This window comes from Felis catus, chromosome C2 (genome assembly GCF_018350175.1).
Source record: "Felis catus isolate Fca126 chromosome C2, F.catus_Fca126_mat1.0, whole genome shotgun sequence".
NCBI lineage: Eukaryota > Metazoa > Chordata > Mammalia > Carnivora > Felidae > Felis > Felis catus.
The window spans coordinates 107,658,280-107,685,863 of NC_058376.1; the positions used below are offsets into that span (position 1 = coordinate 107,658,280).

General features: G+C 37.4%; 1 protein-coding gene across 13 annotated transcripts in view; it reads right to left on the bottom strand.

Moving 5' to 3' along the window:
• The window catches only part of LEKR1 (leucine, glutamate and lysine rich 1), a 224,246-nt gene that overhangs the window by 37,191 nt on the left and 159,471 nt on the right, over positions 1-27,584 (bottom strand). For 11 of the 13 annotated variants that reach the window (XM_023260442.2, XR_006585359.1, XR_006585364.1 and 8 more), the window contains 3 exons: positions 26,370-26,534; positions 23,401-23,700; positions 9,773-10,076 (listed from right to left, as the gene is read on the bottom strand). In XM_023260442.2, the coding sequence (XP_023116210.2) occupies positions 9,773-10,076; positions 23,401-23,700; positions 26,370-26,534 (769 nt within the window). Of the gene's footprint in view, positions 1-7,433; positions 10,077-23,400; positions 23,701-26,369; positions 26,535-27,584 lie in introns of those variants that run through there. The other 2 variants (XM_023260443.2, XM_019810522.3) reach the window with 2 other exon arrangements.

Here is a 27,584-nt window from a genome sequence, read left to right on the forward strand (position 1 = left end):
AGGTCATGATCTGACCGTCTGTGTGTTCAAGCCCCATCTCGGGCTCTGTGCTGACAGCTCCGAGCCTTGAGCCTGCTTCAGATTCTGTGTCTCCCTCTCTCTCTGCCCCTCTCCCACTCATGCTCTCTTTCTCAAAAAATAAACATTAACAATTTTTTTTTTAAAAAAAGGGATTAAAGACCTAAATATGAGACCTGAAACCGTACAAATCTTGGAAGACAGCACAGGAAGTAATTTCCTTGACACTGGCCATAGCAACTTCTTTCTAGATATGTCTCCTAAGGCACGGGAAACAAAAGAGAAAATAAATTATTGGGACTATATGAAAATAAAAAGCTTCTGTACAGTGAAGGAAACAATCAACATAAAAGGCATCCTAGGGAATGGGAGAAGATATTTGCAAATGACATACCTCATAAAAGTTTAATATCCTACGACTCAACACCCCTAAATAATCCAATAAAAAATGGGCAGAAGATATGAGCAGACATTTCTCCAAAGAAGACATACAGATGGCCAACAGACACATGAAAAGATCTTCATCATCACTTAACCATCAGGGAAATGCAAATGAAAACTACCATGAGCTATCACCTCACGCCTGTCAGAATGGCTAAAATCAATAACACAAGAAACAACAGGTGTTGGCAAAGATGTGGGGGAGAAACACTTGCATGCTGTTGGTAGGAATGCAAACTGGTGCAGCCACTCTGGAAAATGGTATGGGGTTTCCTCAAAAAGTTAAAAGTAAAACTACCTTATTATCCAGTAATAACACTATTGGGTATTTGTCCAAATAATACAAGAACACTAATTCAAAGGGATACAAGCACCCCTATGTTTATAGTGGCATTATTTGCAATAGCCAAGATATGGAAACATCCCAAATGTCCATCGATTGGTGAATGGATAAAGACATGAGATACATATATACATAATATATAATATATATGTATATACATGTGTATATATAGTGTACATATATAACATATACATAATATATATGTACATATATACATAATGTACATATATATCACATATACATACATTATATATATTATATATATATATAATATATATAATGGAATATTACTCAGCCACAAAAAAGAATGCAACCTTGTCATTTACAAAACATGGATGGAGCTAGAGTATAATGCTAAGCAAAATAAGTCAATCAGAGAAAGACAAATACCATATGATTTCACTCATATGTGTAATTTAAGAAATAAAACAAGCAAAGGGAAAAATGAGAGAAATCAAGAAGCAGAGTCCAATTATAGAGAAAAATCTGATGGTTACCAGAGGGGAGGGGGGTGTGGGGATAGGTTAAATAGGTGTTGGGGATTAAAAAGGGCACTTACTGTGATGACCACATGGTGATGTATGGAAGTGTTATATTACTATTTTGTGTACCTACAACTAATAAAATACTCTATGTTAACTAACTGGAATTAAAATAAAAACTTAAAATAAAAAGTAAATAAAAAGGTAATAAGAGAAATATTAAAAATAAATACTAGTATATTAATAATTAATAACATTAATCCATAAGAATGTTATAAAGTTATATATATGTTTTGATAGTAATTTAATAACATGGGAGATCAATAAAAATACCTTTTGTAATCATAAAGGTATCTGAAAGTAACAGTTTTATTTTTAAATGTCTATATTTATAATATGCTGATTATCTTTACAACATCCTTTGCAACTATTTAAACTTATAATGAAATATTTTAGATGTCAACTTACAAATGTACAATAAATAGTTTTTTTTTATTATTTTTTTAAGTTTATTTGGAGAGAAACAGAGACAGTACAAGTTGGGGGGGGGAGGGGCAGAGAGAGAGAGATAGAGAGAGAAAGAAAATCCCAAGCAGGTTCCATGCTGCCAGCACAGAGCCCAACATGGGGCTTGAACCAATGAAACTGAGATCATGACCTAAGCCAGAACCAAGAATGGGGTGCTTAACCAACTGAGCCACCCAGGCACCCCTATAGTATTTTAAAATCACCTTTTCAGGGTACACAGCTGAAAACACTGACTTAAAATCCCGGAGGGAATGAATCTGTGGATTAGGTCTTTACTTCATCACTTCTCTGAAACAAGGTAGTGGATTCTTTTCTCCCTAACTTCATCTTTTCTCATTCACCTCAGTTCTTTACTGAGTACTGTATACCTCTTGGTAAAATAAAAATGATTCTGGTTTTGAGATGCTAGGAGATTCCAGCTAAAACCTCAACCATTTGAAAAGTGTAGTAATAGAGAATGGAAATTTGGCCATCCCGGGTTTTAGGAAATTCTGCTTTAAATCAGTGAAAGGTAGTTAATTCAATCTTGGCAGTAACCTTAATTCCCTAGAAATTTAAGGTTCCAGATAGAAAATTACAACTGTAGAACTCATTCAGTCTAAGAAGACAGAAGACAGAAGGCATCTCTTTAGATTAATGTGTTAGACTGTATCAAGCTCACTTGGGAGAAAGTTGGATATATCTGACAATGGTGCACAATGTAAAACCAGATGTTCATACTTTCCAGAAAAAGTATATTTCCAGTGTTAAGTCTTATAAAACGTCTATTTTAAAATGCTTCAATATTTTAAATTATATGTCTAATTCTCGGGCTTGAATTATTATTATTTATGAGATTAATGACAATAACAACCATAGAAGCTGAATATCAGCAGTAAGAATGTTAATAAAAGATATTAAAAACGTTTTAATGGCAAATGAAGTCCATCCTTTCATTATTTTCTAAATTCAAAGGTTAAAGAATGTAGCCATCCTGTTATATAATGACATAAGCTGATTTAATATTCACAGGCAAGTGAGCATAATGCCTTATTGTGTCAAGTACAGATTTTGAAATTTCATAATTCTTTTTAATTTTTTTTTTAATTTGAGAGAGAGAGAGAGAGAGAGAGAGAGAGTGAGTATGAGTTGGGGGAGGAGGGAGGGAGAGAGAATCTTAAGCAGGCTCCAAGCTCAGCACAGAGCCTGATGCGGGGCTTGATCCCACAACCCTGGGATCATGACCTGAGCCAAAATCAATAGGCAGATGCTTAACTGACTAAGCCACCCAGGCGCCCCCAGATTTTGAAATTTTAAATATGAATCAAATTCTTATTCAATGCTGTTCTACCTTTAAAATAAATTGATCTAGGTGTATACTGCAAGTTATAGTTTTATACTTAAGTGGTTAAGAACTACTTTCAGGGGGAATAATGGTATTCCAGTATCTCTTCTCATGATTCCAATAAATTATCTAAGTATTCTATGTTTCACAAGCCTCAAAGACAACCAGCAATACCAGATTTCCTTTGGGGAAATAGGTACTATTATGAGATTAAATTTGAGATTACCATTATGAGGTACCATTATGAGATTATGAGATTAAACCAAATAGGTACCATTATGAGATTAAAATTTAAGATTATTCAATGAGGGGCACCTGGGTGGCTCAGTCAGTTAAGTGACTGACTCTTGATTTTGACTTAGGTCATAATCTCATGGTGCATGGGATCAAGCCCTGTGTAGGGCTCTGTGCTGACAGCGCAGATCCTGCTTGGGATTCTCTCTCTCCCTCTGTCTCTGCCCCTCCCCAATTTATACTCACACACACTCTCTCTCAAAATAAATGAATTAACATTAAAAAAAAAGATTATTCAATGAGTTGCCAATGATCAAAATGAAAGCATTTCTATTGGGTTTTTTTTGTTAATAACAAATCTTTAGTTCTTTGCAGGCTCAGAAACTTGGATCGTGACATAAGATTTTATGAATATTGATTAGATATTGATTTCCTTTTACTCACTAGTTTTTCTGGAGAGTTTTCAAGACTCACAATCAATTGATGAGAAAAAAAAAGAATTTGAGTGCATTGGGAGCTGAGGTATTGAACATGGGGATGGGTGGTCTCAGAGAGCCATTTGTTTCAGATAGGCGTGAGGGAACTGAGTCTAGCAAGATTATTTCCGTTCAATACTAATGTATAGCTCTTAGAGGTGAAATATGCCAGGGCTTTAACATGTATAAGGATCACCTGCGGATCTCATTAAAATCAGATTTTATTCAGTAGATTTGGGTGTGAGGACTGATAGTCTGCATTTCTAATAAGCTCCCGGGAGACATTGATCCTGCTGGATCACTTTGAGTAGCAAGAATTTAGAGCACTGATACTATTCTTCCAGCCTACAAATGAGATGTTTGGCCAAGATTTGGAGGCCATGGCTTTCTCATCAAGTCAGCTGTCAAGCAGTTATAAGAATTTAAAAGATTATTTAACCTCAAAGGGAACTATTATTTCCTTCTGTAAAATTATAGGTCTGGACCAGGTGATGTATCAAGTCATTTCAGAACTATAAAACTTAAGGATTTTAAGATAACCCTTATCGTATTTTGGCTACTATCTCCTTTACTTTCCCTCATAAACAGTTTATTGCGCTGTATTAGTCCCTAAGGTCACCACTGAGTTGTGCTTTGCATTCTTTGAGGCCAAGATGATAGCTATTTTTTAAATGTCAATTTCCATCTTCCTCCTCCATAATTCTTAGAACACGATTCAGATTTGTATTTTTTTTAACTTTAAGAATTCTTATAAGTCCTGAGTCTGTGGGATTAGTTTACCTGTTTCCCAAATGAAATGTAGTTCCCATGATTTCACATTTTTCAGACAAGCTGTAATATTCTTAAATAGAAGGGTGATTCTTTAATTGGACCGATCTCATACACGGCATCCCTGCTAAGTGGCAATAACTAGTAACAGTTTTAAAATATATTTAATAGGGAACAAATTCTTTCCCTTCTCTGAATAGAATTCGAGTCAGCTCCTTCCTGTTTATTTCCGTCGTCAACATCTTTATTCAGAACTTCATATAACTCTTGTCTGGACTACTGTACTAATCTACCAACTTGTGTTCCATCTCCAGCCTTTCCACCCCATAATTATTCCTATAAACCTCTGCCAGATTTCAACGAAATGCATGCCTCTTTTAGTCAAAATGCTGCAATGGCCTTTATTCAACACCTCCATGCTATGGGGTCAGGTTCCCACTACTTCCCTTCACCAAGTATTTTCTACACTTTCCATGCCTGTACCTCTTTATACATCTCTTCCATCTGGTATACCTTCTTCTATAAAACCCTACCAATTTTTTAAGATCTATTATAAATGCCAGTTCTTGATAAAAATGCTCCCTGATTTTTCCAGCAAGAAGATGAACTCGTGTAACGCTTTGCTTTTGATTCTCTCCTCAGCATCTACTACCTGACATTATAATTTCTGTATATACATCCTCTTGCTCTCTACTATACAATTCTCGGGAAACTGTAGTATGTCTTCATTTTTATAGCTCTCACAGTGCTTTTTCAATTCTCTGTATCTGTTGAAGAAATGAGTGAATGTATAATATAGCTTCACTGTTCTACAGATCAAGATGCTCAGAAACTGCAGAAGTTTAAAAATTATTCCTTGGTCTTAATCAGTATTCATTTCCAGGTAAATTAATCTCTGTGACACAGTATCCTCTTGTATATTTTGGGGTGGAGGTAAGGGATGTCTAGTAAATTTTTTTACTCAATGGTTATAAAACATCATGCTGTATAAATGCTAGAGAAGAAGGAAATATTTTGACTTTCTGGATCATGGTAAATATTGTCATAGTATATGTGTTTCAGATTCAACTATAGTGTTCTGAAAAAAATTTTATGTGTGAAAAAGATTATACAAAGATGACATAATTTATATTTAAGATTTTAAAGATGCAACCCAACTATATTGGCTTCATAATTTATTACTATATGGGGTTAATATTTTCAAAAGGAAAAGTAGAATTTCTTCCTTAAGATACCATAGACAACACCTTAGGAATGCGGCCATTACTGTCTATCATGGCTTGAGGACCATTAAAGGTGTTCTGAACAAGATATATTATTTTACTAAAACATGTAAGTGAAGGGGCACCTGAGTGGCTCAGTCAGTTAAGTGCCCAGCTCTTGGTTTAGGCTCAGGTCATGATCTCATGGTTCATAGTTCTAACCCTGCGTTGTTGGGCTCTGTGCTGACAGAGCACAGCCTGCTTGGGATTCACTCATTCCTTCTCTCTCTGCCTCTCCCCTGCTCATGCACTTTCTCTCACTCAGAATAAATAAATTAAAAAAATAAACCATGAAAGTGGAAAAGTAAAAAATATATATCTGTAATCATTGTAGGATTTGTGAACTTTGGACACATATTAAATTGATTTCCTGTGCTCCATAAGATACAAAATGATGGTCAGGAATTTTGAGCTCCAGTGCATTAACCCTTTCAGGATACTAGGTTGCTTTATCAGTGCAATACTGCAATTTTAAGAACCTTAAAAGATGCAGCTTAAGAAAACTTGTTCCACAATCAAAGCAATTAGCTATAATTGATCTGTAATACTACAAAAACTTTTTGGACTAATAGAACATTTTAAAAAATCTTAGTTTTACATAATTTTCTTTTTTTAAAGTTTCTTTTTGAAAGAGACAGAGCATGAGTGGGGGAGAGGAGAGAGAGAGAGAGAGAGAGAGAGAGAGAGAGAGAGAGAGAGAGAGAGAAATCTGAAACAGGCTCTAGGCTCTGAGCTGTCAGCACAGAGCCTAACATGGAGCTCAAACTCATGAACCATGATATCATGACCTGAGCTGAAGTTGGAGCCTCAACCGAGACACCCAGGTGCCCCTGCATAATTTTCAACATTAACGTCTCTTCCAGTCAATTCCATTGCCAGAAAATATAACTTTTAAGTAATTCTGACTAACTATAAATACAGTAATTGCATTCAAAAAGACTTTGAAAAAATCACTTGAAAAATCTATGTTAACTATAGAATTCTCCCATCTTTGTCTACCAATATTAAATTGAGAAGAAAAAAAAAACAGGGTTATAATTATTTGAGGAATGTTTTCTGTGATATTCTTTTCTTTTTGCACCTATCAATCCTTCCATTGAGGTCATGGAAAACAGATGTATATAGAGAAATTAAAACTAATAAATTTAAATTAATATCCATTATATGCATTTGAGAGCTCTCTTTTGCCATAGTATTCACTGCCTCCCTAACACTCTTGATATGATACTGTTTCATGCCAGGAGTTAGCTCATCAGTGAGAAAATCAAGGGAAGTTTATGTTCTTAACCCCCAGGTTACATACTCTAGTGCAATTCCCTTTTCTTTAAGTGTCTTCCTCTAAAAAATCCCAGCACATAGCTTAGATGGCACCATTCAAGTGGTCTAGCTTGATACAAATGTCAATATTGTCTCTGTCGTGTATCCACGGAATAATCTCTCTCATATACTTGTGGAATATAACACAGTCTTACCGTGATTCTATTCTCAGAGAGATTATTTACATAATGACTTGTTATATTATAAAGTGAGAGTATAACAACAAACCAAGAAACCAGATTTGCACTGATAGTCTTTATCACTTTAGAAAAGCTTACACATGACCTTCTTTACAAATTTAAATGTGTTCATAATTTAGGAAAAAAAAATGTATCCCCATGGTTCCTGAAGAGAGAGCTGAAATTGGGAGACTGTGGAAAAGCGTGTATCATATGATGGCAAAGAACCCCTGCCCCGAATTTTCCTGTAGGCTTTTATTAAAGTTTTCTCTAGCTTCTTCCATCTACCTCACGTCACGAGTACTTGTAATTTAAACATCCAAATACCAGGTCAGAAACATCGAGGTCTGGTCCAGTAGTTCCCAGAGGGTGGCACGGGTACTACTGTCATTGTACACGATGATTTTAGGGGGTACACCAGCCAACATTTTGTAATTTTAACAGATACATGTTGATTTTCAAGTATTAGCAAAAATATACCTAGCAAATCAAACTCGTTACTCTATAATTATTCTTTCTTGGGCCAAGCTTTCTTTTTACATGACTTTAAGTTTAAAAAGCGAGGGCATTTAAAGAAAATATTAGGTAAATACTATGTGGGGCTTCTGACAAAAGTCCTGATGGAGGCTGGGGAAACTCTGATGAGTGGGAAAGTGAGTGGAGTGGTTGGGGTCGGTTAACGGTCTGGTTTTAGCTCTGTCACTAGCTGTACCTCTTTAGCAAGTCAGGCTTCTTTGGGTATCTATTCCTTATTTGTAAAGAAATGGTTGGGGTGACCTCTAAGGTTCACTCCAGCACCACCATTCTATTGTTTTGTTCTCTTGTCAAATGCCATTATAAGGAACATCGATCTCTGTAAAGTGAAACTAAGCATTCTAAGCCTTAACACAAGATGTGCTCACTTAAACTAGTCAGGGAAATCGGCAGACCTAATGTGGAATTTTTTTTTTTTTTTGAAGTTAAAACACACGATTGGTAGATTAGACTAATCCTTTTAAAGATTAGAGATAAACTTGAATTTACTTAGCAGCTTTACTTTGCTTTTTGCACATGGGAGGGATTCCAAGTACCTTTGGATTCTCTCATGAACATAACAGCCAGACAGAGGAGAGTTTTATGTGCCATATTTGACATGTGCTACTAACATTCTCATCTGGGATTAAAAAGCTTGGATGTCCCTGATACAGTCAGATGGAGCATTTAAGTAAAGTCAGTGTTGGAAAAAAAAATGCAGCTCAACTTGAAGGGGAAAAAAGATGGACAATCACTAGCTTAAGGTAAAGACTTATGTTTTAAGAAACAGGAGAAGCCTGAAGCTTTATAACTTAAAATAGCTGGTTTGGTTTCTGGTTTTAATTTTTCACTATGAAAATAGAAAATATGTTAACCAATTGGCCATTTTAAGAGGTAATAAAACGTGAACCCCCAAATTAGCGCTATGTGCCTCTATGAGACTGTCTTGAATTAGTTCTTTTCCCAATGGCTCAAATCAAAATCTAATCATGATTACTAAAAACCATTCAATGTAGAAAAACTACCTCTACCAAGTAATATTTACATGGTCAGCCAGACTGTTTTTAAAAATAATCTCTAAAGTTTGAAAAGTAAACCCCCTTGTCCTTGAATTGGAGTTGGTGTCCCTTTTTCTAGAAGGTCCCAGGTTCACAGGAAAGACTGTCTTCTTGAAGAGTACCTATCATTACTTCTGGCCTAAAAAGAAATTGTATTAACCAATTAAATTGCAAGATGAAAAGAGAAGGTTTCTATGATGATGTTGAATTCTGTGAATATTTGAACTAAATATTTTGGAAATTATCAAATTTAGGACTAACGTACTTCTATTTTCTATTTGGAATACTAATCACATCTATTTAACCTATTCAGCTCAACAAACAAATGAACAAACACCAACAAAACCAACACAACCTATTTTTGGTGGAAATATATCTGCTTGTAAAGGTACAAAAAAAAATAGCAAAGATGCTATGGGTGAAAAATTTTACCTGGGGATCTCAAAAAGGGAATATTCAGAGAACACATCTAAACATCCAATATAGACACATAGAAATTGGCCCTCTGGAATACCACCAACTTCATTATCTGTTGCAACTTCAAAGGCCTCTTGGAAAATATGGCTTCACAATTCCTAGTTTTCCCAACCATCCTATTAAAAATATCTATAACCGTGCATTCTTGATCTGTGATAATAATTTGACCTCTGTCATCCTCAGTTACACTTGGTCTGGGAAGTACCAAGTGTCCTGCTTGGAGCTGCTCCTGGCTGGATCAGTCACTGCTGATTTAGTCTCCTCCTCAGAATGGCAGTCAGTCTTTGTCTGGTCTCATTTACGGAAGATGCTCGACCCCTGGGAGGATGGGGCTGGGGGAAAGTAGGCAAACCTGAGCTGCTGACCCTCTTGGGTTGAACTGAGGTTGGGGCAGTGGTGGGTTTTGACACTCCATACAGGCTGGGGATTTTGATTCCTTTTCCAGAGTTCAGTCTTGTAAGGCTTCTCTCTCCCCGACTGCTGACCACTGCAGCAGAGGAGGTTAGGCTGCCCTGGTTAAGGGAACACGGCGACAAAGGTAAACTTCCACTGAGCTTCCTGAGCTCCAGAAGCTGTTCTCTGGCTTGGCTCAAAGCCTGTGTCAGTTCAAAGCGTTCTTCACACTCCCTGCGCACTGTTTCCTGAAGAAAAGTGTTCTGAAATGAGAAAAGGTGGGGGGAGAAGCATCCCTAGCTTTAAACTGTACATTTGGATGGTAATTGGCAATATAAATGGAGAACTGAAATGGAAATCGGAGGTCCGTCTTTGACTGTCTTTGTGGCTACTCTACCACATGGGACAGACAAGTCAAAAACGCAAATGATTTGTGAAGCTGGAAAGAACTTTGAGAGGACATTTGGTTCAACCCTTGCAGTTTGCAGAATAGGAACCAAGAGCCAGTATCACTCAGATGGGTAGTGAGGGGCTGGTCCTGGAACCCAGAACTTCTAATGCTTACTTTAGTGGGGTTTCAGCTCGTTGGCACATGTGATGCCTAACAGTTAACATCTGCAGGGGCAAGTATGTTAGTTTATAACGAAGGTAAGCTGCAATACACAAGACAGGCAAAATTGCTTGAATTATAAGATTGAAAGAATAAAACATATCAGGAACAGCGCTTAAACAATAGAATCGGCTACTTTATATGACGCTTTCTCAATGGGACTTAAATATACTGATCGTTTGTTATTTTGTAAGATATATATCAAAATAAAGAAGAACGTTATTTGCTTTTAACTCCATTTGACAATCATGTATCAAGACGCCAGAAGCTGTAGTGGATACAATACCTGCCCTCAATAAGTTTGCAGCCTCATGAGTTTGAGCAGAGCTGTTTTTTTATGTCTCCAACAGGATTTGGAACCAAGGGTAGAAGTTATGTAGTTGAAGATAAGGAAGAACTTTTTAAAAGCCAAAGCTGTCTGGAGGATACCCTGAAGGGTTAAATCTCACTTGACTGGGATGGACTGGAGCAAACTTAAACTTCAAATGGGTGACTGAACTAGATATCACTAAGGTCCCTTCAAATTCCGAGACTACAGTTTTAGTTAAAGAAGTTACTCATCTTTCGTCTATGGAATTCATCCAAATTATTTCAAGGTCCATGGTAAGAATTAGCTCTTGGATCTTTCTAACCTCCTGACATGTCTGTAGAATGTCAAAAAAGAGGTTGAAAAGCAAACAATTCAAAGTAGTAAACAAATAAGGAAACAATTAAAATGATTGTGCTAGGGCCAGCAATAGCACTGCTAGGAATTTACCCAAGGGATACCGGAGTACTGATGCATAGGGGCACTTGTACCCCAATGTTTATAGCAGCACTCTCAACAATAGCCAAATTGTGGAAAAAGCCTAAATGTCCATCAACTGATGAATGGATAAAGAAATTATGGTTTATATACACAATGGAATATTACGTGGCAATGAGAAAGAATGAAATATGGCCCTTTGTAGCAAGATGGATGGAACTGGAGAATGTGAATCTAAGTGAAATAAGCCATACAGAGAAAGACAGATACCATATGGTTTCACTCTTATGTGGATCCTGAGAAAGTTAACAGAAACCCATGGGGGAGGGGAAGGAAAAAAAGAGGTTAGAGTGGAAGAGAGCCAAAGCATAAGACACCCTTAAAAACTGAGAACAAATTGAGGGTTGATGGGGCGTGGGTGATGGGTATTGAGGAGGGCACCTTTTGGGATGAGCACTGGGTGTTGTATGGAAACCAATTTGACAATAAACTTCATATATTGAAATAAAATAAAATAAAATAAAATAAAATAAAATAAAATAAGATGATTGTGCTATAGGATTCTCCGACTAAAAATGAATTTCCATCAGGTTAGTTTGTAAAACTACCCAAGGCATTGCCAAATCTGTCAGTGGGAAGTGTCTTCCCAAGGCTTTTCCTGAATAATCTGCTGTCAGTGGAACTAAGTAACAAAGCATCAGAGAAAGTAGCATCTTCCTGTATTTGAGTTTCTTGTAATTATGATCAGAACTCTATTCAATTCCAAATTTGGTCAGAATTGAAGAATATGGCACAATTCCAGATTGACAGTTGTTCTGTAATTTTCTATAAAATCAGCAGCATGTCTGGGTCAAACAAAGCTTCATCACTTTCATATATTATTAACATACATATGGGTCCATATAAGCATATATATATTTTTTTAATAATGAGGGTTAAGTACTTGCTTCTAGTTAGGTGCTTTTGTTTTTTTGTTATGGTTTTTATCTTTGTTTTGAGAAACTGGAGACCAAGGATGGTGTTTGTGGCTTTATCATCTGGTTTTCATTAATCCTACCTGAAATACTTGTTGAAAAGGCAAGAGAGGAAGGGCCAGGGAAGAATATTAGTAAGTTGCTCTGTTAGATGTCATTTCATCTCCTGTTCTGACAAAGAAAAACCGTGAAGCCCTACTGCTTATTTGACCTGCTGAAAGCAGCCCAGCCCTGAAGTGGTAGGTCCTGATCCCAGCTGCCCATGCCTAAATGAATTGTCTAATTATATCAAGCATGCAGGGACCAATTTGTTTCTGGACACAGAAGCAATTAAAAAAAAATAAGACACTTCATCTATCTTTGCCCAAGTTTTCTAAACTTAATCTAAACTTTATTTTAAGTGGCACACCATCAATGCATTATTTCCTATTAATAGAGTTAGCTGGCAAAATATGTTGAAGTGGTTAGATTCAAGGGGCTTTCAATTACTTAGTATAAAAAATTCCCTTGATTAAGAAAGTTATGAGAAAGAGTTAAGTTTATTTGAATATATAAAAGAAAAGAACGGATAGCAGTTAACTGATGAGGTCAATAAATTGCTGACATGAATAACAGGTGCACCAATATGGAAGGATAACGTAATGGGTGATGTGATGACAAGGGCTCTCATTAAAATAAAAATAAAATTCAATCCATTCACTAAAATTAAATTCACGTCTGAAAGGAAAGGAGTGGTGTTCTATGGAAAACATCCGTAAAGCAAGTCACCTAAAAGCTATTTTAGGCAAGTGACATTGCACTAAAGGAGGAAATGAAAAGGTGGAGTGAACTCAAAGATGTCCCCATAGCAAGTATAATGGGAACAAAGTGCCGGCCAACTCCAGACTGGACTTTGGAAGGGCTGCTGATCATCTTGGTCTGGGGCCCACTGCTCTGGAACTCATCCTTTTTCAAGCTATTAGCTTCCAGTACAAAGGACTATTTCTCTTTCTTCTGTTATTTCAAATCAGGAGGACCTCTGAACTGAAAACAGGCTCCAGAATTAGGACTTCTATTTTTGTATTTGCCATAAACATTGTGAAATCTCAGGTGAATCTCACAATATCTGCATATCCTCTGCTACCATTACCTCCTGTTTTAAAATTGAGATTATAACTCAGTTTTGTACAACAGGCAATTCAGATGTTATAATTTATTCAACCATGGAGTATCAAAATGGAAATAGAACACATCAAGTTTAGAGGATTGCTATTTCGAGGGTGGGGTGTGTGTGACAGGGCATGACAAGAGCACACATGGATGTGGCCAGAGCCAGTAAGGGAAAATTCCATCATGTGTGGAAAAGAATCACTCACTTGTGATTAGATTGCTTTCAGTGATTTAGGCAAAATATCTATCTTTTGGGGCTGTTTTTTTTTTTTGAAGGTTGTTTTTTTGGAAGAATTTTAATGTGTGTTTTCACTGAACAACGTAGGAAAATGTGTAAGATGGAAATTCAGTAAGATTGAAAATCCTGGGCAAACATGAGACTAATCAGTGAAGCCCTAGCATTCTAAACGTTTCAGGTAAAATGATCTTTGGTCATATTTTAGCATGGTAAAATGGTAAAGAAGGGGCAGTGGGGTTTTCCAGGCCAAATGGGCAGCGAGTGCAAATGGCTGGTAGTGACAGTGGGAGAGGCACATCTTGGGATGACACATGGCTTAGTATGACTTGGATGCAGAATGAACAGGCAGGAAGGAGTGAGCAGGGTCTGATCGAAGATGACTGTAATAACATGCTAAATACTAGAGTTTTAACTTAATTATGAGGGTCATATGGAGTCGTTGAAAGGTTTATTTCAAGCATGGGGCTGGCATGGTCAAATTTGCACTGAAGGAAGATCCCTTTGCCAGCTCTATGGAAAATGGCCCCAAGTGGGGCAAGAAAAGAAACAGGGAGGATCATAAGAGACCAACATTTTCACAGAGGAGGTTCCTATCCCCTGCACCCCTTGATTAGGGTGGTCTGGGCACAGGAGAATTAGTGTTTCTGGGTCTTAAAGTTCTGTTGATGGTGAAGAGCATTACCAGTAGAATATGTCTATAACATTTTCAGATGAAGGCCACTTTGGGCTTAAAATATGGCTTAATCACACTCCCACTGGGTAAGTAAATGTCAAAATGAAAATATAAATTAGCTTTCCATCTGTTTGAAATTTCTAATATTAAAAAAATGGCCAATTTCCCCCACTCTTTACAATGTAAAAGTAGTTTATTTTTGTGTTTGTTTTCATTTTTTTTCCTTAGAGACAGCTGGATTGTTTTCAATTCCAAAGACAGTGGAAGAAGCAGGAGAAGGCTTTGCTGGGTAACCTGATCATTCTGAAGATGAAAATCCCATTTGTGATGGCAATCACTTGAATTTGGCAATTTGGGGGGAACATGCCAGGAAAGCAAGTCCTCAGTGAAGAATAACCACAGATGGCTGTCTTTTTTATGCTTTACGTCCAATGAGGTCTGAACCAGTCATGGAATGATCAGATTATAGTTTCTACCCACCCACACGAGATATATCCCAGGGTGAGTAGATGACTGGACAACTGGGTGGGGAGCCAAGGCAAAGGGAAACTGGAAAAGGTGTGGAAACCAGAAAGATGAGTAGGAGCTAGCAAAGGATGTGCCCAAACTTCCATTTATGGCTTCTGTTCAACTAATCTGATCAGCCCAAAACACTGCAGAAAAATAGAAGAGATGGCCCTTTGATAAGACAGGAATGAGAACCTGAATAGATTTCCAGGAAGGAAGTAAGATGGATGGTAGGCAGGCTGTTCTAAAATTGTATTTCTGTGCTCACAGACTTAATGGACACTGTGAAATAACTACTGCAGATATATTGAAACAGAAGTAGAAATGGGGAAATATAAACAACCCCTAGGACTAATATGCCTCAAGAGCAGATTTTCAGAATGGGGAGGAAGAGCCCTTGAAGGCACAGTGTTCAGGATTCAATTGTCTAAGTCAATAATCTAAGATTTAATTAGTATTAATTAAATACAATGGAAACAATTTCTCCCTATTTTTTCTCATTCTGTCAATTTTCTGGCATCTATACTCTGCATCCGGGCAAACTGTCTCCAACATGTAAAAGGCGGTCTTGCTTAGCTCTCCCTCTGCACTGCTGAAGCCTCTCAGTCTGACTGCCTCACTCCTGTCTGCCCCATGCCTCATGGTTAAGGTTCTCAGGTTGTCTGTTCACCCATCCTCCCTGCCAACCAACCCTAGGAGTAGCCCATGGTCACTAAAAGCTTTCCCAGTTCTCTCTCTGCTCCCTGTGGAGCCAGAGGTTAGAGAAGCGATTCATATGTTCTAATTTTATTTGGTCCCTAAATTGAGAACTAAGTGGTTCCACTAATTAACTAACTTAATTTACTAACCGGTGCTTTGTTTTCTCATAAATGGAATTACCAGAGAACTGTGTGCCATTTTATCTATATCAATTAAATATGTAAATATAGAAAATGCATATCCTTGGAGTGGCTCAGTGGGTTAAGTGACTGACTTTGGCTCAGGTCATGATCTCATGGTTTGTGGGTTCAAGCCCCGCATCGGGCTCTGTGCTAACAGCTCAGAGCCTGGAGCCTGCTTTGGATTCTGTGTCTCCTTTTCTCTCTGCCCTTCTTCTGCTTGTGCTCTGTCTCTCTCTCAAAAATAAAAAATAAAAAATTTTTATAAAATGCATATCCTAAAACTAAGCAAATCCCTCCTGCCAAAAAAAAAAAAAAAAAAAAAGCTCTTTGCAAACACCATATCTTCCTCAAATTTAATCTTTGACTTCACACAAATCCATCCTTGCCAGATTTATTAGTAAGCTTTCCCAAATAAATGGGTTTTCTTTTTTTTTCTTAAATAGATTTTACATTTGAAAAATATTCACATTTCCAAGTTCTACCTCCAGGGAATAACTATTTTCAGGTTTTTAAGCTGTTTCTTGCGATATTTATTTCCATATTTCTATGTAATAACATTATGCAGTTATTTCATGGTTTTTCAATTTTGAAGTCATTATCTAATGGCTTCATAGGATAGAAGATGAGGATTCAGCTTCCCATTCCAACTCCTAGCAGGTGTTTCTCTTTTTCCCATGAGCACATATTCCTGTTCCCTGGGAGAAATTTCTATCACAATTTTGTTGAAAAATCTTCCCAATTTCCATCACAATTTTTATTTTGCTTTATATGATTATAGTATATAATATTATGTCGACCTGAGCCATGCAGTGTACTATGATTACATTTCCTTTCTGGCATGGCTTCCTTTCACAGTTAATTATTGTCCCACTATTTATCTGCTTAGGTTTCTGGGTTGTTGATTACTTATTTTTCACCAAATCTAGTTATATAAGTGTAAAAATCCTTTCAGCATGTTCGAACACTCCATGTAATCTATCAGCTTCTCTTATATTGGAGAAATACTTCTAAAAACCCTCCATTCTGCTGAACCCAGCCTGGTCGTTCTCTAAATCTGTTGCCCTGCTGTAATTCTTAAGATTTCATCCTTTCTCCCTCTCTGACCTGAAAACTTCCTAAGAACTTATGTTTATCCTTAAGGTATAGATATTTCATGATGAAATGCTTTGGTGGAATGGCTTTACCATTCATTATGCTGAGTGGACCCTTCTTCCAATATAGAAGTGTATGTCCTTCAGTACTTAGAAATGTTCTTGATTAGTTTCTGCACTAATCTTTCCTCCACTTTCTCTGTTCTCTCTTTCCAGAACTCCTCTAATTTTCTTTTCTTCTCTCCATCTCTTTGTTTTTCTCTTCTATTTTCTGGGAGATTTATTCATCTTTACCATCTAACCCAAATATTGAATTTTTTACTTTAGTTCTTATATTTTAATATTTATTCTTGTTCTTTATTCATAGCCTCTGCTTATGTTCCATGGATGCAATATCTTTTCTTTTCTCTCTCAGGACATTAATTGTACTCTTTTTTGAAGCTCCCTGCATGCATTATTTTGTATCTTTTTCTTCTGAGTTGCTTTTTTTTTCCTTCTGCGTTTTACTTTGATCCTAGTTTCTGTCTCATATTTGAGGTGTTTCTAAAACATTTGATGATCTTTGGCTGTTGACGTTTAAAAAGGAGTCTCCTAAATGTTACTGGAAGCTCTGTGTGTCTAGGTGAGGGCTTAATGACTGGTATACTTCTTAATGGGTAGATTAGACATGACTATTGCCATTTCACTGGGAGAACCCAATTGTCAATATCCATAGATCTTTTTCCTCTCCTCTCCTCCTCTCTCCCCTCCTTTCCCCTCCCCTCCCCTCCCCTCCCCTCCCATTCCCCTCTCCTCTCCTCTCCTCTCCTCTCCTCTCCTCTTCTCTTTTCTCTTCCTGCATTTCTCCAGAGAAGATTCTTCCGATTTCCTAGCTGTTGATATATAAACCTAGTTGTCTATTCTGGGAAGTAAGTGGGTAAAGTGGTTCAAGAGGTCTCACTCTGAGGTACAGACTTTCATTCTAGCCTTATCCCACAATCTGCTCTTCTGTATCCTCAGGTCCAAAGCCTCTTACATTCAGGTTTTTCTAGAGTATAAACCTTTGGTATACTGCCAGGATGGTGGGTGAGGTTGCTTAGGGGTTAGTGAGGGCATCCGAGGATCTGTCTGTTCCTTTCGCAATTATTCAAACAATCCTGTTTTCAGATCCACTCCTCTCCCTCTTTCAGAAGTATCTGGTGTCTCCAATCACTGAGTCTTTCCAGCATTGTGTCACATAATTGGATTTGCTCCTTTTAGGGTTCCACCTCACTTCCCCAATCCCCACAGGCATCAGGTTTCAATATCCTACAATCTACTAATTACCTCTCAACACTGCTTTCTAAATTTTGAAAATTTGATCAATGTCTCTTTCATCTAGTGTCAACTCCTTCCTCTCCTGTTCTCTTTTCCTTATGGATATATTCACTTTTTATTAATTTACTGTAATTTTAGTGATGTTTTGGGATTACATAGATAAACATATGTATTCAATTCTCCATATTTAACCAAGAGCATTATTATTATTATTATTATTATTATTATTATTATTATTATTTTTACTGTTTTTATTTATTTTTGAGACAGAGAGAGAGAGAGAGAGAGAGAGACAGAGTGCAAGCAGGAGAGGGGCAGAGAGGCAGACACAGAATCCAAAGCACGCTCCAGGCTCTGAGCTGACAGTACAGAGCCAACGCGAGGCTCAAATTCACAAAATGTGAGATTATGACCTGGGCCAAAGTCAGACGCTCAACCCTCTGAGCCACCCAGGTGCCCCAAGAGCATTGTTTTTTCTTTTTGAATGTCTTTCATCTTCATTAGATGGCTACAGAAACTGATATTTTAAAATTTCTGTCCCATTGTTTTCCTTACTGATAATCTTAAGACAACAAAAATATTGAACCTCCTTTGGTAGTTCCTTTCTGTTTTTGTTTTGGGTTCCTTTTGGATTTACCACATTCTTCCTCTGAATTACTGAATTACAACACGTAATTCTCTGTCAGTGTGGCTGGGCCACACTGTCTTGACAGGACTCACATGAAGCTAGTAGGAAGGAAAACTGGCAGCAAGAAGCATGTGACTATTTTAATCTGTTTTTAAATGATGTTCTATTTCCTAACATATTATATTTCTTTTTGAATTCTTTCTTCTTTTAAAAAAATATTCCCTTTTTTTAGGCGTGTCTTTTCCCTATGAAGGATTTTCATGGGCCCCCTTTCAACATTCACATTTCCCATACAGCTCTACTTTCCATTTTCTCCCCTTTCACCTGCATCTTTTGTTGCTAAACCTTCTTGATCCTGGTGTTCCTGTGGATGCTCTCCAATAATCCGGCTCCATGCAGGAATGCCCATTTGCCCTTTAGAGGCTCTGGCTTTCCTCCTATCCTTGAGAACATTCTTCATACAATTAAAAACAAAGTCCACCCATTCTCTGGCCTCTTGAAAGAGAGCAGGGCTTTCCTGTCTTTAATTAGCTTCTTTATTAGACCAAAAATTTATCTTCATTCTAATGACAATTTGTCCTTCACTTTGTCCTTTTTTCTCCAGAACCTGACAAATTTCAAGTATCTGAAATGTGTGATCAAAATAATAGTGTTTTTCACTGTATAAGCTACAGCCCCTCTTCTTTCTGGCTCATAAATCCTACCCCTTTTATTGTCTCATTCCCTATTTTTATAGGAATATTCTGGATTTTGGTATGCTTAACCAGAGAAGCAGCCTTAATTATTTATTCTTATAGTTCAGTGTCAATTATTTAACTTCGAAAGGAAAATCTAATCTACCTCCCCTCCTTCCACCCCAGCTAAAGGAAGTCTGTCCCTAGGCATGTCCTTAGGTAACTTTACTTTTGGAATGATCCTTTTCTATTCCCCAGTACTGATCAATGATCATTTAAGTGCCAACCCAGTGTTTTGTATATCTCAAAAGTCTACATTAAAGAAAAAATAAAACTTCATCTCTAAGTAGTTTCCTTTTACAACTACTGAGCAGAAAGAGCTCCACATGTAGCTCCTTTGGCTGAAAAAGAAATTCATTCTTCACTTTTAATCTAGGGTCTCTTGCCAAAATTACCTCTAGTGGCCTGGCCCTGAGACCGGCAGCCTCTAGGATGGCCCCCAGTTATCCCCGCCCTCTTGCTTATTCACATCCTTGTGCAATCTCTTTGCTTTGAATGTGAGCTGGACTTACTGACTCATTTATAATGAATAGAATTTAGCAGAAGCAATGGGATGTCACTTCTGAGATTATGTTACAAAGACTGTAGCTTCTATCTTAGACACCTCTCTTCTTCCTCACTTGGTGCTCTGAGCCAACCCAGCTCTTGTTGTTCTATGTAGAAGTCCTTGTTGTAAGGAACTAAGGGAGTCCTCCGACCAACAGCCAGCAAGGTGCTAAGGCTCTCAGCCCAACAGCCATAATAAAATAACTCCTGCTAACAACCACAAAGTGAGTCTGAAAACAAATCTTCCTCTAGTTGAGCCTTTAGACAAAACTGTATGCCTGACTCCCTGACACCAACCTCACAAGAGGTCTTAAGCCAAAAGTACCTAGCTAAGTCAAATTTAGAGCCCTGGCCCACAGAAACTGTGAGATAGTAAATGCTTGTTGTTTGAGAACACTGAATTTGAGAATAGTGGATTGTTCAACAAGGGATAACCAATAGGCCCTTAAAGCCAATTTTTAAAGATTTAAGTCTATGCTTTTTATATAAGTTTCTGTTTAGGGGCGCCTGGGTGGCTCAGTCAGTTGAGCGTCCGACTTCAGCTCAGGTCATGATCTCACACTCCGTGAGTTCTAGCCCCACGTCGGGCTCTGTGCTGACAGCTCAGAGCCTGGAGCCTGCTTTGGATTCTTTGTCTCCCTCTCTCTCTGCCCCTCCCCTGCTCATGCTCTGTCTCTCTCTGTCTCAAAAATAAACCAAAAACAAAAACAAAAACAAAACATATATAAGTTTCTGTTTAGGTCATTCTTTCCTCTGGATGTCAATGTAATTACTCATATAAGATTTTCTTTTGGCACAAAAACAGACACATAGGCCAATAGAATAGAATAGAAACCCCAGAACTAGACCCACAAACGTATGGCCAACTCATCTTTGACAAAGCAGGAAAGAATATCCAATGGAAAAAAGACAGTCTCTTTAACAAATGGTGCTGAGAGAACTGGACAGCAACATGCAGAAGATTGAAACTAGACCACTTTCTCACACCATTCACAAAAATAAACTCAAAATGGATAAAGGACCTGAATGTGAGACAGGAAACCATCAAAACCCTAGAGGAGAAAGCAGGAAAAGACCTCTCTGACCTCAGCCGTAGCAATTTCTTACTTGACACATCCCCAAAGGCAAGGGAATTAAAAGCAAAAATGAACTACTGGGACCTTATGAAGATAAAAAGTTTCTGCACAGCCAAGGAAACAACCAACAAAACTAAAAGGCAACCAACAGAATGGGAAAAGATATTTGCAAATGACATATCAGACAAAGGGCTAGTATCCAAAATCTATAAAGAGCTCACCAAACTCCACACCCGAAAAACAAATAACCCAGTGAAGAAATGGGCAGAAAACATGAACAGACACTTCTCTAAAGAAGACATCCGGATGGCCAACAGGCACATGAAAAGATGCTCAATGTCGCTCCTCATCAGGGAAATACAAATCAAAACCACACTCAGATATCACCTCACACCAGTCAGAGTGGCCAAAATGAACAAATCAGGAGATTATAGATGCTGGAGAGGATGTGGAGAAATGGGAACCCTCTTGCACTGTTGGTAGGAATGCAAATTGGTGCAGCCACTCTGGAAAACAGTGTGGAGGTTCCTCAGAAAATTAAAAATAGACCTACCCTACGACCCAGCAATAGCATTGCTAGGAATTTACCCAAGGGATACTGGAGTACTGATGCATAGGGGCACTTGTACCCCAATGTTTATAGCAGCACTCTCAACAATTGCCAAATTATGGAAAGAGCCTAAATGTCCATCAACTGATGAATGGATAAAAAAATTGTGGTTTATATACACAATGGAGTACTACGTGGCAATGAGAAAGAATGAAATATGGCCCTTTGTAGCAACGTGGATGGAACTGGAGAGTGTGATGCTAAGTGAAATAAGCCATACAGAGAAAGACAGACACCATATGGTTTCACTCTTATGTGGATCCTGAGAAACTTAACAGAAACCCATGGGGGAGGGGAAGGAAAAAAAAAAAGAGGTTAGAGTGGAAGAGAGCCAAAGCATAAGACCCTCTTAAAAACTGAGAACAAACTGAGGGTTGATGGGGGGTGGGTGATGGGTATTGAGGAGGGCACCTTTTGGGATGAGCACTGGGTGTTGTATGGAAACCAATTTGACAATAAACTTCATATATTAAAAAAAAAGATTTTCTTTAAATTTTTCTTTGAGAGCAGGTAATGGCAGCTGTCAGCCTTGTTCCTAATTGCATATATAGGGCCTAGCACCTGGCCCCTGGATAGATTAGATGCTCAATATATATTTATTGGATTCAACACTTCTATTTTTTTTTACATGTCCTAGTGTATAGGTTACTCCTCAGTTTCCATATTGCCATGTCTTTGGATATTTAAGAGTTAGAAAACCTGCAGTCTAACTGCCTTGATCTCTCTTTCCTTTAACCAGTTGACCCTCCTTTAGAACTTCAACACTGCTGTCTCATTTGAAGCAACTCTGTATCGCCTCTCTCCTTTGGGTTTCTCCAGCAGAACTAAGTCCATTTGTGCTGTCCTTTCCCACTCATGCCAGGACTGGTGGAAGCAGCAACCTTGATGAGGGAGGCTATGCTATTGTGTGTTGGCAGGAGATGCTCAATCAGCTGACTCCCTAAACATCTGGAGAAGCAAGTAGCATGTTTATTAGTATTTTGAAACAAAGAAAAGAAAAGAAAAGAAAAGAAAAGAAAAGAAAAGAAAAGAAAAGAAAAGAAAAGAAAAGAAAAGAAAGAAAAGAAAGAACGAACGAAGGAGGGAAGGAAGGAAATGAAGCCTGGCGATGTTGAGTGCTAAGCCTGAGGGTCACTTTGAAACTTAGAAGCAGAATCACTAGAACTCAGGTTTCCTGAAACAGGAAACATCATATCATGGAGATTCAAATAGAATCTTGGCTCTGCCATGCTGTGTGACCTCAACTGCTTAGCAGTTCTGAAATAAGAATTCATTAGAAAACAATTTCAAATCAAAGTAATTCTATTCCAGTTTAAACAAAAATATTGCTGAAATAATCATGCATACATAAGAAAGAAGACCAACTCATGTACATTATGCTACAGTTTAGGTTGACAGAAAGATAAAGCCCTAAAGAGAAATTACTTTCAGAATATATTGTCCAAATTATTTTTTGAACGTAAGCAGCAAGTGCTCTAAAAGTTTCTTTGGCAAAGACTGAATGTCAAAACCAGTAAGACATAAATACGCAAAGATTTCTAGTCTTAGAAGTTTTAAATGGTTTTTGCAACACAGTAGAACTGGGTGCTGAGGAAACCATAGAGATCTTGTAGTTCAGTGAATTTCATTTTACAGAAAAGGAAGCCAGGTGAAGAGAGGTTAAGTGACTGCCTAGTTAAGGACACAGCCAGGATGTAATTCCAGGTTCCTGACTAACAGTCCTCAACTGCATGACACCAAGCTACCTTTGATGTTTGTTTGTTTGTTTACTTTTTGAAAGAGTGTGTGCTCTTTCACTAATCACAGCGGCACCATCGTCTGCTTCCTACCTGTTCCTGGGACTGGTTAAACTGCTGCATCAGTTGTGTTTGTGCCAGCATTACTCTATCTAGCTCATCGGACTTCAGCTTCATTTCCTTCCTCAAGTCCTCTGAAATGGATTCGTTACTGTCAGTTTCTTTCTTCAGGCGGGCTTCAAATTCTGCAACCAAATTTTTAAGGTTTTCAATTTCTTTCTCCTTTGATTCAGAATCTTCAGTATGTCGGATACAAGATTCATGGAGTTTTTCTTCAAGGGTGGCCACTTCCAGCTTTAGATCTCTAGTAGCACTTGTGATTAAATCAGATATCTGTAAGATAAATCTTGTATTAGTTTGTAGGCAATATCTCTAGGCAACCAAAGAGTCCTTATGGCTGTAGGAGGTTTATTCTAAACAATCAGTGTGCTCTTCTTATCAAATGAAAACAAATCCTATGACACTATGTAGGCCTCCAAAATTTTCTTTTTAAAAGTTAAGACTAAAACCTATTTTTACCACCTTAAATGGAATTGCATTAATCACTTGGGCATCCTTGGAAATATATAAATCTTTGTGTCCAGATTGAGCTACCAAGGACAGCTCAAGTCTTGATCCACGTACCTGTCTGGATTCAGTGTGGGGTGGGTTTGGGACCTAGAAATGCCTGATGTTTGGGGATGCACATAGAGGAGCACCACAGTTATATTCTATTCATGCTATAATTATAGTAAGTTTTGTTTTGACATATATTTTTTCTTTCTTATATATGATGACTGGAGATGTCCTCAGGTACTATACCTCTAGATCAGCACTGCCCAGAACTCTCTGTGATGACAGAAATAGTCTGTGATGTCCAATATGGTAGCCACTAGCCACCTGTACCTACTGACAGTAGTATGTCAGTAAATGTTTAGCAACTGATGCACACACACACAAAAAGCCAGATTTGTATCTAGTCTCCATGTAGACTCCGTGTGGACTGGGTGTAAATACTCTCACCACGGCCAATTCCAAGGTACCAAGGTGACATAACCAATTGCTGAGTTGGGAAGAGAGGCCAACAAAAAGGCTCTGGCTTGCCAGTGCTGGCTAGTGAGCATTTAGAATGTGGCTAATGTGGTTGAGGAACTGAACTTTAAATTTAAATTTTAATTGCTTGAAATTTAAGTAGCCACATATGGCTAACATATTAGATTGTACAGTTCTAGAGAATACCAGAATACTTTGCAAATATACTATCTCTCAGGTGGTACTTCTAGATAAAGAGATGAGAGAATGAGAGATAAAGAGAGAAGATGAGGAGCTTTTCCTTAGAGTCATGAAAGTCTTTAGAAGGGAAAAGACTGCTTGTTTTCTTTCTCCTTAAAAAACAAAGAACAGAAAACAAACCAGGAAGAGCAAAGTTGCTTCTGATGAAACATATCCTTATTATTTGTGCTACAGATATTGTCACATTATAAATATTAGTACAACAAGAAACCAGTCCATGAAGAATCTGGAAAACATTCATAGACCAAAGTTCCAAGGATTCCGTGAACTATTATTTACGAGTAATGCATCCAAAATTTGTTTCAAATGTTAAATTTACATTAAGAATAACTTTTGCAAGAAATCTATTCACACTTAGTAACTTGAAAAATTAAATTAATATTCCATTATATTCAATTAATCCAGGAAGGAAGAGGATCATTGCTAGGTCTGAGCAGTCGTTTCCATCATCCAAAGGAGAGCTGACACTGAAAAAGAGCAGGTTATCTTTGGGACAGGAGACTCACAAAGCCACAAATATGTTTTGATTTTTTCAAAACAGGAGTCAGCATTTACAAATCAAGAGAATTCAATTAGAAAATCTGGATTTATGACTTCTTTTAAAAAACTGTAACTCTTGGACCTGCCTTAATAGGCTTCTTCTGGAAGAAAACTAGTATAGGAGAGGTAGAAACTTGGGTGAGCTGAGATTCTAAGCTTTCAGCTATCAGCTTGGAATCTCTCAAGTGCACCATTGTCACAACAATGTGAATTTGTGATTTCACTTACAAAACACAAATTCAAAGATAAAGTTATTAAGAGTTTCAAGACAACATTTGGAGAGCATTAAACCCAAGAGTTATGAGGCATTTCTGAGTGTGGGCCCTGTGACACTGGACTTGTCATATACTCACGTAGCTGGCCCTGCCTATTGTTCACAGCGCACTTGAAAAGGCTGTACCATATCTCCTGTTCACTGAAGTAGAGGCCATTAAGTCTCATTTGATGCCTAATTTACACAGACTGTTAATGAGTTTATTCAAAGTATGGTTTCCCCACTGGGTCTTGGTTAATATACACACACATATACATACACACGAACACATACGTATATACACAAACACATGTATATATATATATGGTGCTCAGGTCTTATAATAACAGGACAACCTTAACAAAACCTTAAATTATGTTTAGGGGGCACCTGGCTGGCTCAGTCAGAAAAGATGCGACTCTTGATGTGAGATTATGAGTTCAAGCACCACACTAGGTGTAGAGGTTACTTAAAAATAAAATCTTGAAAAAAATTATGTTTAGCACACACTGTTTCAGAAATTATGGAGGTAGATTACATTTTTAAATATTTCCCTTCATTCAAAATGTCTAGAATTGAAAATATTTGCAATTAAAGGAGATAGGCTTTAGTTGTTGGGAAAATATTAATTACGTAAAACATCTCCTTATCATTTAATGTTGGATATTTGAAGTGTTGGAATATTTAGTCATGCTAATTATTAGTCATAAATTTATGCTGCCTAAAAAATGAGTTTACTGTATGCTGATATGATTTATTTCAGCTACTTATTCTGGAAAATAGCCAAACCATTCTACCCATGTAACTAAAACCAAGGCACAGTGACTATGAGGAAAGCTACTTGAGTTATAAATATTGTACAGTGTTCTTACAAGGAAATAACCAACATCTATAGTTTGAAACCCATTAGATAACAATGAACATCATAATGACAGACCTTCATTTTTAGTTCCTCTTGTTCTTTCTTATATTTACAGATTATTTCTTGATGTTTTTCCTTTTCAATATCAAGTTCCAGTTTAGCTTCTGCTTTAAAAAGCAGAGCTTGCTCCTCAAACTCAACTAAATGCTGGGCTCTTTCCTTGGCAAGTTCAGCTTCAATCTAGAAAATAGTATTCACCACACATTTAAAACCATTTGACCTTAAGAAAAGGAAATTAAGCTTATTTTCAGACTTTAATTAAACAATTTTTAATTCTAATATTAATTGTTTCATTAATTGAATTTTTTAATTCTAATATTTAAAAAGAATCTGACTCAGAACTTAACCCAGAAATAAAAATGACCTTGGGTCAAATATTTCTAGATCTTCTAAGACCTTCTAAGCTTTTAAAATGAGTAGAGAAGTTAAAACAATATATTCTGACAGTTTTCAGAAATACTAAAGCTTAGTGTTCTGTACCTTTGTATTATAAACCCAGTCCTTGCCAGAAACCCTATAAGAAAAAAATAAAAAGATTTTGAGCCCTTCAGACTGAGGTCTACTGAAAGCTCAGAGGAGACATAAAATAGAAATGTTGAGTTTTTAAATGATCTTTTCTTGATGAGACCCCAGAAAGTTCTGTAGTCACAGATTATCATTTTAATGTGACTGAGGCCAGAAGGATGATTCAGGTAAAACACAGTCAAGTCAGTGATGACTGTATCCATATTGGACCCAGATAGAACCATAGCACTGGAAGGGACCGTAGAAATCCCCTGGTTCCATTTCTCAAGCTTCCATGAATTGTGGAAAGAATCAGCAAGGGTTTTGGATTGAGATGGAACTGAGTTTAAATCCTGGCTCTAAACCCTTGGCTCTGCCACTTTCTAGTTGTATAATCTTAAATTGTGACTGTAACCTCTCCTGGTGGAGTTACAACCAGTTCCCTTGGGAATCATTATGAAGATTAAATGGGACAAAACATCTGTGTAAAGTTCTAGCATGAGCAGGGATTAAATAGTCAGTGAAGATTACTCCTGTGCTGTGACCCTTCAATCTCTATCACAGAATCTACACTAACCATTGTCTGCTCTGTGCCTCAACACCCCTAGAAACCATAACTCACTCCTTCCCAGCAAGCATTTCCATTTTCAGACAGCACTAAGCATTAGGCAGTTTTTCCTTTAGTTGAGCCAACGTCTCTCTCCCTGTGGTTTTTAACCATTGGTT